At 34.4% G+C, this 16,459-nt stretch overlaps 1 protein-coding gene across 1 annotated transcript; it reads right to left on the bottom strand.

Annotated features, from left to right (window-relative positions):
• Positions 1-655: 655 nt before the first annotated feature.
• On the bottom strand, positions 656-15,330 carry urp2 (urotensin II-related peptide). Its single transcript, NM_001082942.1, is given in 5 exon segments — positions 656-899; positions 5,648-5,801; positions 6,833-6,873; positions 7,881-8,267; positions 15,101-15,330. Coding segments are annotated over 5 exon segments (732 nt in total). The 5' UTR covers positions 15,219-15,330; the 3' UTR covers positions 656-867.
• Positions 15,331-16,459: the final 1,129 nt, after the last annotated feature.

Here is a 16,459-nt window from a genome sequence, read left to right as displayed (position 1 = left end):
ATTCAACTCTGCAGTTTAACAAAGAGACTTTTAGAGACATTTTAGTCGTCTTTTTGAATAATAATACAATGTATAACAGGCTTATAGCCAGCCCGGTGCTTCTTTTTTTTTTAAAAGGTGGACTTTTTTGCAGTTATTCACCTCGTTTTCATTGGAATGATGAGGTTTAAATACTGAATTGACATTTTAAGCACTATTTTTAGCTGGATTAGCTTGTCGGGTGGTCATCATTACCACTTTTGATGTACCAAAAACGTTTCCTAAAGATTTAGAATAAAGAAATCTGAAAAAAATGTATATTTATTGTCCCCCCTACTGTTAAATCAGATTTACGCCCATGCTTATATAAGCAATATAGTTTAGACTTATCAAAATATTTGTTAACCATTTCCCCTATAGCGAATGTGTTTGGACTGTGGGGGAAACCAGAGCACCCAGAGGAAACCCACAACAACACGGGGAGAACTTGCAAACAGAAATACCAACTGACCCAACTGGGACTCGAACCAGCACCCTTCTTGCTGTGCTAACCACTGAGCCACCATGTAATTAATTTCACAGGAGGGCTAATAAAGTTATTAGATCTCATTGTGCAATGATCACGGCGAGAGATGTCTGTAGGAAAATAAAGTTCTCTTTATTATCACAGCATTTTTGCATGCAGTGTCATGTTTTATTGGAGCTTGCAACAAGGAAGACGCTGCAAGATGGAAAGTTAACATAATTTGGTGCACATAGTTAAAGGTACAGTACACACGTCACAGGGCAGAGGGTCAGTCGTGTTATTGAGGCTCCGCTGGGAAGAGTTTAAGCATCCGTGTTTGAGAACAGGATTTGTTGCAGGCCGTTTGCAGAAATCAGCGAGGGTCAGTTCTGAGAGCAGTACTTCCAGAAGCACACTGCAGATGGAGAAAGATTGACGGTTGTTAATGTATCTGTGCTTTTTAGACACTACCTGTTACAACCCCAAATCAGAACAAGTTTGGAAAAAGAAACAGAAAGAAAGTGGTGATTTTTGTTTCTAATTTGACTTGCGCTTCATTGCAGATGATGCAATAAACATTATTTAATGTATTCCTTGTGATTTTTATCGTATTTTATTTCTAAATAAACATGTATTTTAGCTATTTTGGTTCTTACAATACATTTCAATAACAGTTGGGACAGGGCTAGTAATCAGGTAAACTGGTTGAATGATGATGTGATGTGAAGCAGGTGATGTCAGCAGGTGAATGTGATTAGGATTTGGTATAAAAGCAGCACTGTTGAGCAATGGCAAACATGGAAATCAAATATAGTAAAAGTGAGATGAAGGTTTTAGTCAAGCGATTTAAAAAAATAAATAAATAGGTGGCAAAAACAATGGGGGGAAGGAAAAAATGGGAGGTGGTTGTTTAATATACAAAGAAATGTAAATAAAGGGAGAATAACAAGTAGAAGTAGAAGGGAAGAGAGAATAATATCAAGAATTAGATTTGGACATGCGGGACTCGACATTACATTGTTTAAAATGAATCAACATCAGACTGGAAAATGTGATTATTGTGGGCAAGAAGAAACCGTGCATGTTATTATGAAGTGTCCAAAATGCAATGGGGAAAGGAAAGTGTTTATTTTAAATTTGAAAATAATTAATACAAATTTTAATTTGGTTAAAATGCTAAAGAAACCAGTCAAATGAGGACTGTATAGAATTTTTAATACTTTTTTATTTTATATGTCTAAATTAAATAAAAGAATATAGATATAAGTGGTGTGGGTTTTTTTATTCAATGTTGTTGTTTTTTTATTTATTTGTTTTTAACTTTTCTAAAGATGGATAGAAAGCGAGATCATGGCCCACACTCCTAACCAGCAGGTGGAGGTAATGCACCTAAAAGTTGTATGCCAACCGCCAATAAAACTCATAAGAAGAAGAAGGAATGGCAAAAGAAGTACATTGGAAGATAAAATAATATCTAGATTGAGATGCCCAAATTTTTAAGTATGAAGGGCCAAAATCAAAATATCAATGTAAGCTGTGGACGGATAATTAATGAGCCAAACTAGATTACATTGTAGGCCATGCGTAATTTTCTAATTAATTGAAAAAAAATTATAAATAAATAAATAAGCATTACTTTAAATCCGATTAACTAATGCAGTATTATTTTAATTATAATGTATTCCAACAAAACCAATCATGTTTATAACAATGTAGTCCAGTACATTTGAAATGAACTTCTCTTATCCAAACCAACTGATTTACATGATATGAAAACAAACTAATGGCAAATACATGCTTAAACCTACAAAACAGCAAAATAAACATACTTTAAAATAGGTATGAATGCAGTTTATGGGTGAACTGAACACTAGGTGGCAGTATGACGACAACCTATGTTCCTTTTCACACTAATGATATTTACAGGGACATATTAATAATGAATAAATTATTATTTTCATGCAGATTTTTGCCTAACACCAAATAAATACCACAAAATAACTTAATGCTGTCTATGATTCGTAATGAATACATTTCCTTCACCTATCTACACTCACAGAAATAAAGGTACAGGAGCTGTCACTGGGGCAGAACCTTTTCAAAAGATACATATTTGTGCCCAAAGCATCCACAATGGTACCTCAAAGGTGCATATTAGTACCCAAATGTACCTAAAAAGTACCTTTGAGCAGAGATGTATAAAGTACTAGAGACCCATACTTAAGTAAAAGTACAAGTGCTCTATCAAAAAGTGACTTGAGTAGAAGTAGAAGTGCTCTTTAAGCACCATACTTAAGTGGAAGTACAAAAGTATTCAACATTTTTAGTACTTAAGTATTGCAAGTAGTTTATTTCAAAATTTACTACTCAAGTACTGAAAGTAAAAGTACAAGTATTGTGTAATGTAGTTATTAAAGAAGGCAGTCAAAAGACATCATATTGTTTTGTTTATTTTAAATATCTTTGGGGCACTTGATTAAGCAGAATGAAAAGAAACATGGCTTACGATACTGTTTTTCTCTGTAAATAGTTTCTATGGTACAAGAACTCACATCGTCAGGCTCTTTTACCAGAAAATCACTTCACTGATGAGATAATTCAGCATGTTCATTCATACTCTCTCTCTTTTACACACACATACACACACACACACACACACACACACACCTAAATGTACACTCTCACACATTCATACACTCTCACACACAGTTCTCTCACTATCTCTCTCACACACACACACACACACACACACACACACACACATTTTTGTGAATTGTGGGGACATTACATAGGTTACAATTGTTTTTATACTCTACAAACTATACTTTTGAATGCTCTAACCCCAAATCCAATCTCTAAACCCAACCCTTACAGGAAATTATGTGTAGTTTTACTTTCTGAAAATAAAAAAAATATTTAGTGTGATTGAATTTTATACATAATGTCCACATAATTCACCATCTCCTCCTAACATCTGTGTAATACCGATGTTGTTATACATATACATGAGCGCACACACACACAAACACGAAAATACACTCTTTTACACTCTCTCTCTCTCTTACACACACACAGGTACAATCACACTGTTTCTCTCTTACATGCATTATTCACTCACACACACTCACACTTTGGTAGTTTTGAAGTTTGATTGGTTAATACCACAATAAACAGGAGTTATGTCTTCTGGAAGCAGTCGTGAAACTAAACTAAACAAGCAAACTAAATCCTGTTGCACTAATTCACTTGATTTTGATTTTATTGTAAAAAAAAAAAGAAAACCAGGAAAGCGTGTATAGTACTGTGTTAAAAGAAAATCTAAAATACTTTATGGCTTATGGCTATGGTTTAGTATTAATTTTTTTTATTTTGATTATGTTTTTAATTAAATTGGTCTTGCACTTCATATGTTCTGTAGTATATTTATTAATTCTGGTACTTTTACCATAAACCAACATCTTAACCAGTTGGAAGAGGCTGATATTTTAGAAATTATGGGATGTGTTGAGAAAAAAAATGCATTGACTGTGTTAAATAGCGACATTATGAGTTAAGAAATGCAATAAAAAAAATCTATTGCTTTTGTCTTGGTGTGACAGTTATAGGGTTATTTTTAATACAATTTTGTTCTTTAATACAGCAGTCAGATATATGAACTGTACTCTTAATTTGACCTGCTTAAAGAAAGCACTCTTTCTGAATGTATCAAACAAAACTCATGCACAGAAGACAGCATGAGCATTTACAGCTAATAAACTCATGTCAATATTATACCGCCTGCTTTTTGAGCGCTGACAGGCGAGGTCTTATGATGATTGGTTATTATCTTCATCTGCTCAACAGAAAGGGCTTTAGAAATGAACCGCTGTTCACCCATGGCGGGAAGAATACGCGGTTATCACAGGTAATAGACAACAGTGGAGAAAACTTGAACATCAGGCACGCTCGTGTCTGGATGGATTGACAGCTTTAACAGCCAAGAAAAGAGGGAAAGTTACCTTACAAACAGGCCAGCGGGTCAAATGTCCAAAGTGAGAAAGAGAGAGGCAGAGGTGAAGTTTTACAACATTTCTCCCTAATAGTAAATTAGCGGCTCGTGTGCCGCCTTCACTCGCGCCTCCGTCCTCCGCCATAGTATTGCGACATCGCGCATAGGAGATAAATGACGTCATCACGTAATCACCGGTTATGACCTATTACTGAACTGATATCGATCCTTTTGACACCCCTAGTAACGAGTAACGATGCAGCACATAAAAAATCTATCGGAGTAAAAGTATTAAACTCATGGAAAATATGTACTTAAGTAAAAGTGGAAGTAGGAGAAAAAAATAATACTCCAGTAAAGTACAGATACTGCCTTTTAGTACTTAAGTACAGTAGTGAAGTAGTTCTACTTCGTTACTATACATCTCTGCCTTTGAGGTACCATTATGGACCCTTCGGGGTCCTTTTGAAAATAAACTGCCCCACTGACAGCTCCTGTACCTTTATTTCAGAGAGTGTATCTCCATATGGACACTTTCCTGGTGAGGTCAGTTTGCTCGTAGCTCATTTTACGTGGTGTTACACTTGTGCTGCAGAGCGCTCGGGTACGAGTTTGATAAAGCATGCTACCACAAGCGAGATAAAAGTAATGCAAAATAAAGGTAAAACTATGCAGCCGCAGTGCACCTTTCTCTTACGTTTGCTTTTGAAAACATCATTGGTTGTTTTTAGCGAACGGTGTAGCTAGCTGATCTGTACACGTGCTACCTTCTAGTAAACGTCTACAAGACGAACCTGTTTCTGAAACATGTAACATATTTCCAGCCTGATTTCATGAGGAAGTGTAACTATTTTTTATTTTGTCAGTTTTGTGGCTAATGAACGATTTTTAAAAGGAGGCGTGGCACCTAACCCCACCCCTAAAGCCAACCATCATTGGGGGATTAGCAAATCGTACGAATGAGATTGAATCATACAAATTAGCTACTAAATCAAAAAGTTACGAGTTGCAATGAGATAGCGTTGGTATTTCAGATTTGCAAAAATGTAGACAGCGCCCTCTAGTGGATTTGTTATCTGAAACATGCAACCAAATGTACCAGGAGCAATGTATTTTACGTTTTGCTAAATTGTAGGCTTATACACACATTTGTAATAAGCCTGGGCTGATCATACCTCTCTTGTTGGTTTTCTTGGTTGACGGAAGAGACTTTTTAAAGGATTTTCCATTAAGTTTGGGGTCCATTTGGTCAGTGCTGGCTTTGGGTGAGATGCCACCGCTGTCTATAGTGGTCGCTGTGGTGGATTTGAGGTTTCCATCCGTCACTACCTGGTGATTGTCAAACATGATTTATTGCTTAAGACAAAACCTTGGCTTTGATGTATAGGTCAAAGATTACAGTCATGTGATTTTAAATAAAGAAGTGATATGAAAATCAGACAACAAGCTATATATACTGCACTGCAAATGACACAGCTATATTAGAAACAACAATGGAATATAATATATAAATAGTTCATAAAATTATAATGTTTAAAGTTGTTGCTTGAACCCTCCCAGGGCTCGAGTGTCCACATATTTGGAAAGCACATTTTTAGCTCTCAGGTGGCTATTTAAAACACTTTGAATGTTTTATATTTTGTTGCAGACATGCAGTGTCATCCTGCAACTGTTTTGCAGCATATGAAATGTCCCAAACCCTAATTTAATCTGTCCGAAATGGGACAAAATGGTTGTTTTTACTCTCTGATAGTCAAAGCAAGTTAAAAAAAAATCTGTGTTAAATATGCATAAAAAATTCAGGAAAAAGTGTTTTATGTAAATTCGGACCATGAGTCCACATATGTGGACATGATTTTTCTCTAAAGTACATCCTATCAAAAGATGATACTAATATTTTTATTCTAATTAGGTTCCAATAAGCCCAACTTAAGCAAAGAGAAATAAAAAATATTTACAATCCTTAAGAGGATACTTCTATAAGCAATATATGTTGTATGTTTATTGCAAAACTTGCGTATATTTATTCCACCATTCACATCAACCAGGGATCCCTTTTGTTAGTGCTTTCCTCTCTGCAAACTTTCTGATTGGAGGAAACTCATTACAGCATTATGGGTAATGTAGTTTAATGCACATTCCACTATTCAACGGAATAGTGTGATGAGCAGGGATTAAATGAGTTAAACAAGAGTATAGACAATTAATTAAAAACCTCAGAGGTCAAAGCAGATCTGAAGAGAAAAAGTGGTACAAGATTTTGCTATGTACACTTTTTTTTAGACTTTGACATTTTAGCTTGTGTGTGTTTTTGTTTTTTTTTAATCAAGTTGAATTTGTTTTTAAGAAAAGGGTCATACCATTTTGTTCTTCTTCCCTGTACTTCGTCCATTGCTGTTTCCTTTGAAGAAAGAAAAAAAATGCAAGAATTAATTATGCATGGGTTTGGGGTTATTTATCAAATAATTATTTTTTAAAGAAGTGTCTTCCGCTCAGGAAGGCTTGATTAATTTAATAAAAAAAAAATAAAATGTAAACTTGTGAATATAGTAAAATATTACACATTTTAAATAAACTCAAAATAATGCAAAATTTATTCGTATCATGTGAAGGAAAGCTCTGTTTCAGCGTTATTACTCCAGTTATCAGTATCACATGATTCTTCAGTAAATATTTGATGATCAAAATTATTTCTGATTAATTATCAGTGTTGAAAACAGCTGGAAATGCACTTTTGGTTAATTAATGCTGGACAAAATAGTTCTTGACAGTATGTATAATTTCTAAAGTCTTAAAATCAGTTGTACAATGTTAATCGTGCTGTATTGTTAGTCTTGAGGTGCACAATTAGTCTGTGCAAGTTAATCCACAGAAGAAAAAAAGGAATAATCTTAAATCAAAATCTGCCCATCTGCTTCTGCAAAGACAGTCCTTCTCTGATTGGACAGAATTTGCTTTAGCCACGCCCCTCCAACAATTAGTTTGCTATGAGTAAAAATTAGAAGAGGAGCCCAAAAATAAACCCCACCCCCTACTCAATATTCCGTTTCAGCAGTAGATATATCACCATACTAAAATAAAAGCCGGCAGTAACTTCCAGTTCAGACTTTAATCAATAATAATGTATTGATGGTCACACTTTACAATAAGGTTTCATTAGTTGGTGTATTTACGAACATAAGCTAATAATGAACAATACTTGTGCCGCATTATTAATCATAGTTCAACATGTATTAATGTCTTACTAAAATCTAAATTCATGCTTGTTAATATGAGCTAATGCACCGTGAATGAATTAAAGCATGAATAAATGCAATAATTAATGTATCGTTCATTGTTTGTTCATATTAGTAAATGCATTAACTAATACGAGCTTATTGTGAGGTGTTACAGTACAGTTCAGCACACCTCTGGTAATGATGGTGATCCGGTGGCTGTTGATGAACTTGTGCAGCTCTTCAAGTGCACTCAGCATCTTCAGCAGCTCTTCTGGAGGACCAGGATCAGATTTTTCTGTAATCTCCATCAGTTCTTTGTTTTCGGGAGATTCATCATGGCCTTCGGTCTCCTCGTGTCCATCGGAGAGCATTGTCAGTGTATTTAATAGATTACTGATTCCTGTGTTTAAGCTCTTGTCTCTGTTATTTGGGCTGCTTGTTGCTGTGATTATTTCATCTAATGCTCGCGTCGCTACAGTTTTTCCATCTCCGTCAGGAAATGTCGTCAGTGTTTTGCTCCTCAGTTGCTTCATTAGTGCTGTATTTATTTCAGTGTTTGCTTCAGTTCTTCCTGGATCTGGAAAAAAATAAAGATTCTTAGTGATTTTAAGTATAGATGTATAAAAATCTGGCAAATAACAAATATACTTAAAATTAAACAAATGTATTAAAAACAACAATGAAATATTACATATATTTATAAATATTTTTATATAATTTTTCCCTCAATTTCTGTTTAACGGAGAGCAGATTTCTTCAACACATTTCTAATCATAATATTTTTCATAACTCATCTCTAATAACTGATTTATTTTCTCTTTGTCATGATGACAGTAAATAATATTAGACTAGATATTCTTCAAGACACTTCTATACAGCTTAAAGTGATGTTTAAAGGCTTCACTAGGTTAATTAGTAACTAGGCAGGTTAGGGTAATTAGGCAAGTTATTGTATAACGATGGTTTGTTCTGTAGACTATCAAAAAAATAGCTTAAAGGGGCTAATAATATTGTCCTTAAAATGGTGTTCAAAAAATTTAAAACTGCTTTTATTCTAGTGGAAATAAAACAAATAAAACTTTCTCCAGAAGAAAAAATATTATCAGACATATTGTGAAAATTTCCTTGCTCTGTTAAACATTAAGAAATATTTAAAAAAGGAAAAAACAATTATACATGGATGGGAAGATAGATGGATAGATAATTGTAAATGTAATTGTATAAATATAATATTATATATAATATTCTACAATATATTTCCATTTTTAATGCACTTTTTAATGCACAATCTGCTATTAAACACAAGTGATCATTTAAAGGTAATTTGAATAAGATTAATTAGATGAGTTTAAAAAACATATTAGAAACATCAGAGCTCAAAGCAGATCTGAAATAGTATTATTTATTGCACAATTCAATTTCCCATGGAGAGAAAGTACTACATTTAGCATTACACAGCAAACCTTAATCATCCGATACATTTTTAATGGAACAGATTTTGATGTTTGCATCAAATCAAATTTCCAAAAGAGATTTTTTATATAGAACGCATCTCATCTACTGTTTGTTGCAAAGGTTTATGTTAAAATAAAATGTCAAATATGGGTGTAGGTCACATTGCCATTCTGCGTTTCATATTGTACTTTACGTAGATCTGAACTTATATAAAAGAAAATATGATCATGCTAAATTTTAGAAAACCTCAGAGCTCAAAGCAGATCTGTCTATAAATAAAATACTGTAAAAATCAATTTCACAGAGAATGGAGTTTTATATGTACAGATGAAGTCAGAATTAATAGCCCCCCTGAATTATTACAATAAAAGTGATTTGATTTATTAGTCCCTTTGTTTATTTATTTATTTTTTTTTTTGTTTATGACAGTGAATAATATTTGACTAAATATTTTTTTTAAATAGTAACATTTAAAAGCTTAACTGATTAATTAAAGGCAGGTTAGGGTAATTAGGAAAGTTATTGTATAACGATGGTTTCTTCTGTAGACTATATATATATATATATATATATATATATATATATATATATATAGCTTAAAGTGGCTAATAATATTAATCTTAAAATGGTGTTTAAAAAATTTAAAACTGCTTTTATTCTCGCCAAAATAAAACAAATAAGACTTTCTCCAGAAGAAAAAATATTATCAGACATACTGTGAAAATTTCCTTGCTCTGTTAAACATCATTTGGTAAATATTTATATTTATATTTAAGGGGGGCGAATAATTCTGACTTCAACTGTAGAACAGTCTGCTGCACTGTATAGCAAAGCATTAACTATCCCATCAAGTTTTAATGAACAAGATCAAGTGCTGTCCTACACATGTTCTTGTTCACTTAGTTATTCATCACAGTAGTGAAGACCATCTCAGCCATGACATGCTGACTTTAAGTGAGATTTGAGTTTTATAAACAGCGCTTCAGTGCTCATCTACTTGAAAGAGTTCCAGCTACGTGTTTGCATGTCTTCAATTCCACTTTCTGGTGCATCTCTTTTCTGTTCGGCTTTGTCTCATTTAGTGGCGCACAGAATCTGTTGACACTGAATTGTTCCCATAGAAACAAGTCAATGGGAATGCCCAAAGCACTGAAACAGCCTTGAAAAGAGAGACATCGTGCACTTCAAACATCCACTAAAAGGCCTTTTCTGGGCTCGGACAAACATACACGACGTAACAGATGATAAATGCCTTTTGTCCGGGGAACTTTCTAACCCGTTCCTCATCATCATTCTGATCTTAGAGGCGGACGCTGACAAATGGCTGCTTCACACTCATGTACAAACACATGCGGAGCCGCTCGCTGCCTGCACTCGTGTTGACTGAAGTCTTTGGGAAATCAGGCAGTTGCTCGGACGACCGAATACAGTGCGTTTTGGTGACGTCGCTGGTGGTTTTTTTTACAACACAGACTCATTGGAAAAAGCAACCCAGGATCATTGGAATAATGTGCCCAGGGCTACATTTTGAGAACTGAGAAATTGACCCTTTTCGCGAGACTGTTAAGCCACGTTTAAGGGTCATCAGCATTTTAAATCACTCAATGTTTTTAATAATGTGATTTTTAAAAAAATGTATGAACATTTATATGTATTTCTGTATGCATTACATCATCTTTGCATACCGCAGAACAACTTAACACTGTCAAAGCCGGCATCCTATGCTACGCTGTCAGCTGGGAGCTAGCTCTCTGCAACTCTAACATGATCGCCCACTGAAGCTTAGCATGGCTGCACCCAGTCAGTACCTTGATAGGACACCACATGGGAAAGATAGGTTGCTGCTGGAAGTGGTGTTAGTGAGACCAGCAGGGGGCGCTCAACCTGTGGTCTGTGTGGATCCCAGTATAGTGTAGGGGAAACTATGAGCGCTGTTTTTCAGATGAGACATTAAACTGAGGTCCTGACTCTATGTGGTCGTTGAAAATCCCAGGATGAGTAGGCGTTTCACCCCGGCGTCCTTGACAAATTTGCCTACTTGCCTCTGTCCATCATGGCATGCTAACCCAGGGGTTCCCAAACTTTTCAGCCCGCGGCACCCAAAATAACAACGTCAGTGACTCGCGACCCCCATTTTTCAAGGTGGTTATATTTTAAATATATAAACGTTGCAAACACAACTATAGGCATATGTAAACATGAGTATATTGACAACACAAAAATGCAACAGCCTATTAACTGATAATGTTTTTTTTTTTTTTTTGTCATTTATTAATTTAATTACATTTTAATGAAAAAATTAAAGGCAGATTTTTATCTGTATGTTGTTGTTGTTGTTTCGGGTGATGCAGTGGCGCAGTAGGTAGTGCTGTCGCCTCACAGCAAGAAGGTTGCTGGGTTGCTGGTTCGAGCCTCGGGTCAGTTGGCGTTTCTGTGTGGAGTTTGCATGTTCTCCCTGCGTTCGCGTGGGTTTAAAAGAAAAAACTACTGTATAAAGGAATAACTGATTAGCCCTGCACATACAAGTCATTCACACTGTTAACTATTAAAAATTACACATTTTAACACTATCTTTTAACATAAAAATGGTGTTTATATATATATATATATATATATATATATATATATATATATATATATATATATATATATATATATATATATATATATATATGAAACATCAGAATTATTAGCTTACTTGTATATTTTTCCCCAATTTCTGTTTAACAGAAAGATTTTATCAACACATTTCTATAGTTTTCATAACCAATTTCTTTTAACTTTGCCATAATGACAGCACATTTTATTTTACTAGATATTTTTCATGATACTAGTATTCAGCTTAAAGCAATATTACAGGCTTAATCCAGGTTAATTCGGCAAGTTAGGGTATAGTAGGTAGCTTAAAATTGTTTTATAAACATTAAAAAATGCATTTATTCCAATCAATATAAAACAAGTAAGACTTTCCGCAGAAGAAAAAATGTCACAGGAAATACTGTGAAAAATTCCTTGCTTTGTTAAACATTTAAAAATGAAAAAACATTACAAGAGGTCGAATTTTGACTTCAGCTATATATATATATATATATATATATATATATATATATATATATATATATATATATATATATATATATATATATAGGATGAAAAGTAACTAGTAAATATTTACTTGAGTAATTTTTTTTATCAAATACTTTTTTACTCTTACTCGAGTAACTTAAGATTGTTACTTTTACCTTTACTTGAGTAAAAATATCCGCAGGTACTTGTAATTTTACTTGAGTATTGATTTTGGATACTCTACTCACCTCTGTCCCTTCAATTGCTTAAATAAGGATGCACTTAACTGGATAGTTCAAATAAAACCTTCAACACTTTACCACTTGAGTCATTTTTAGGTGAATTAATCCGTTAATATACTATTCTTGCCCCTTTTTTCTGAGAATGTATTGTTGCATGCATGGTGAAGATCATATTCATCGTGCATATCCAGGTCACAATGAACCTGAACGAGATCAGCTGAGACTTAATGACCTAATTCAAGCATTATGTAACCTACTCCAAACTCCTGAGCCAATTTTAGCCGGAGGTCGAATCCAGAACCTGAATGTGTAATGGCAGATTTAAGGTTTGCACACACTGGAAGTGCGGACAGCACAAGACCAATAGAGAAGCGCAGGAGTCTGGTGCCGCTGGACTAATAGTGTTGGTGCTCTGCCATCTCTTTGTGTCTGTAGACTTGACTACGGTGGAGATCCAGTAAAATCCAGATTATTCGCACATGAGAAAGCACAGGTGAACAGGTTCATTTTGCCAGTGTTGGGGCTATGCATTGTATTAATGCACGTTCAGTATTAATATTACTTTTCTAAGATAACGAGTAAAGTGACAGATTACTTACATGAAATCAGTAATAATATTTGAGCTACTTTATTCATTCATTTTCTTTTCGGCTTAGTCCCTTTATTAATCTAGGATCGCCACAGCGGAATGAACTGCCAACTTATCCAGCATATGTTTTACACAGCGGATGCCCTTCCAGCTGCAACCCATCTCTGGGAAACATCCATACACACTCTCATACACTACGGACAATTTAGCCAACCTAATTCACCTGTAGCGCATGTCTTTGGACTGTGGGGGAAACCGGAGCACCCGGAGGAAACACATGCGAACGCAGGGAGAACATGCAAACTCCACACAGAAACGCCAACTGAGCAACTCAAGGCTCGAACCAGCGACCTTCTTGCTGTGAGGCGACAGCACTACCTTACTGCGCCACTGCATCGCCCGTCGTGACTAATTGTTCATATAATGTTTTACAGTGTAGAATTCAGTGTTTCTAATATAATGCACTGAAGTCATGGGTTCTCATGAGATGATCATATGCATGAATGTAAATTAATGCGTGGTAAAAAGTCATGTTGCGCTAACTCACTTTAATGGGTTAATCAGCCTTCAACTCAATTTTCTGAGTTATGCAAAGATGGTCCCACTTACATTAAGTGTCCTTAACTACTATGTACTTACATCAAAAAATAAATACAATGTACTTACTGTGTTCATAATGTGTTTGAGAACACTTGTGGTGCTCTTGAGTTGGGATAGAGGTTGGGTTATGGACAGGTTTGGTGGCGTGGGTAGGTTTAAGGGTGGGTTAAGGTGTAGGGAATGGTCAACAGTGTATTTACAAATGTGATTACAGAAGTTCAATCAATCAAGCATAAGTACACAGTAAATACATGTATTTACACAATTCAGCATTTGGTCCTAAGGGACTAATTTATTTCACTGACAAATGTATAATTATTGTATATATTGTGGAAAGATTAGTTAAACTAGATTCAAAAAAATGACCTAAGACAGTGTTTGACTGCCATAATTGATTTAATATTAAAATAAAAGCATATTGAGATGTGGTGGAAATGATATTTGCTCAGTTCAGGATGGACAAAATGTTTAATTATTAAAGATTTCTCTTAATACACTGAAAAAAATGTCTGCAAAATTGTTGCAAACAATTTATTTGTGGTAAATTTAAACAAACAAATTAAATTTAGCGATTTTTAACTTAATGTATTTGTTTAAATTCAACACAAATAAATTGTTTGCAACAGTTTTGCAGACATCCTTTTTTTCAGTGTACAATTAGGTGCACAATTCAGCATTTGGTCCTATAAGGGACTAATTTATTTCATTGACAAATGTATAATTATTGTATATATTGTGGAAAGATTGGTTAGACTAGATACAAAAATGATCTTAGACAATGTTTGACTGCCATAATTGATTTCATTTTGAAATAAAGGCATATTGAGATGTGGAGAAAATTAGATTTGCTCAGTTCACGATGGACAAAATGTTTAATTATTAACAATTTCTCTTAATACACTGAAAAAAATGTTGTCTGCAAAATTGTTGCAAACTATTTATTTGTGTTGAATTTAAACAAATTAAATTTAGGGATTTTCAACTTAATTTATTTGTTTAAATTCAACACAAATAAATTGTTTGCAACAGTTTTGCAGACATCCTTTTTTTTAGTGCACTGAAAAAAAGTCTGCAAAATGGTTGCAAACAATTTATTTGTGTTGAATTTAAACAAACAAATTAAATTTAGTGATGTTCAACTTAATTTATTTGTTTAAATTCAACATAAACAAATTGTTTACAACCCCTTAACTTAAAAAAATTAAGTAAATTCAAGGAATCATCTTTAGATAATTTTTTTCAGTGTATCTAAGTTTGTCCTCTTACAGATCTTAAAACTAGACAAATTGTTGAAACTTATGAGGCTGTGCTACGCTACTTTTGAACAAGTTTTCCACTTCACAAGGCTAAAAGTGCCCGTAGTTGAAGAATTGCCCACATATGTGTGTTTGCTTCAGCTAAATAAATGCAAGAATCTTTTATTAAGAGTGTGCATGAGGCGGTTTGTTTTGTTTTTACCTCCATCAGCTGGTTCCTTAAAGGCATCTGGTTCTCCGGGCATCAGTGGAGCAGCATCCACGATTGAAGCGACAGTCAGCAGAGCAACTGTGGTCAATACTTTCAGCACCCTAAACATCTCAGAAACCTAAAGGTGAGACCGTGCAGCAAAGCAGATTCTACAGATACCTAAATGAGTATATTGTCTTCAGATGCCTGCCAATTTTCATGCACCAATGCGCCTCTAAGATGAAAAGGCTTGTCAGGTTTACAGTATATTTTCCGCCGCGCTTCTTCTAGCATCACCACACATGCATTGCACCTTTTAAAACGAGACGCCCACACTGAAATCGGCCAATCAGGATCTGGAGATGTGTGACATTTGAGGCCGTGTTTGGTGTCGGGGTCCCTCCATTGTGAAGGTGGCAGCAGGCAGTGGGCCCTTCTGCGTCAGAGGCCCTTTTTACTCAGGCCCCTGTGCAAACACATTAAGAAGTGCCTTATCATTGCTTACACAGCAGCGCAGCCGATGACTCTGTCCACTCCTCAGCGGGGTCAAAAGGGCCGTCCTGAATCTGGACCACGTTTGATGTGGGCGCCAATGCAAATAGCCTGCATGCAGATGAGGGGAAATTAGCATGAGCCGAGGTGCTTGACGATAGGGCGTATTTGACCATGATGCATTGGTGCATTTCAATTGTACGATCGCTCTGACGTCATCATAACCAATCACAAAGGTTTAATTATATAAACACAGATGCATTCATTTCATATTTTTTATGATCAAGTCTTTTTTGTATGTGTGATCGTCTCTTTTGATGCTTAATTTAGAATTATTTATACCAATGCAAACAGCTTTCATGCTTATGAGGAGAAATTAGCATGAGCTGAAGTGCTCGATGATAGCGCGTATTTGACTATGATGCATTGATGCATTTCAATCATAAGATCTGACATCATAATCATAACCAATCACAAAGGTCTAATTTTATAACAGGGGGGCTAATAATTCTGACTTCAATTATATATATATATATATATATATATATATATATATATATATATATATATATATATATATATATATATATATATATATATATATATATATATATATATATATATATATATATATATTACAGTAGCTAGTCATTTACATTAAAAGATATGTTGGTCCTAATATAATTTCAGTTTTACTCATTTTACTGCTTCAACTTTTTTTTTTTTGATAAATACCATGGCATATTAATATAATCTTGATATTTAATTAATTGATTATACAGAGTTATTAGTGTTTACCAACAACCAAACTGAAGTGCTTTGTCAAAATCGGCTCTCTGTTAAACAGAACTGTATATATATATATATATATATATATAT

The sequence above is a fragment of the Danio rerio genome, chromosome 1, assembly GCF_049306965.1.
Source record: "Danio rerio strain Tuebingen ecotype United States chromosome 1, GRCz12tu, whole genome shotgun sequence".
In the NCBI taxonomy this organism is placed as follows: Eukaryota; Metazoa; Chordata; class Actinopteri; order Cypriniformes; family Danionidae; genus Danio; species Danio rerio.
This window is presented reverse-complemented; position numbering and strand designations above follow the sequence as displayed.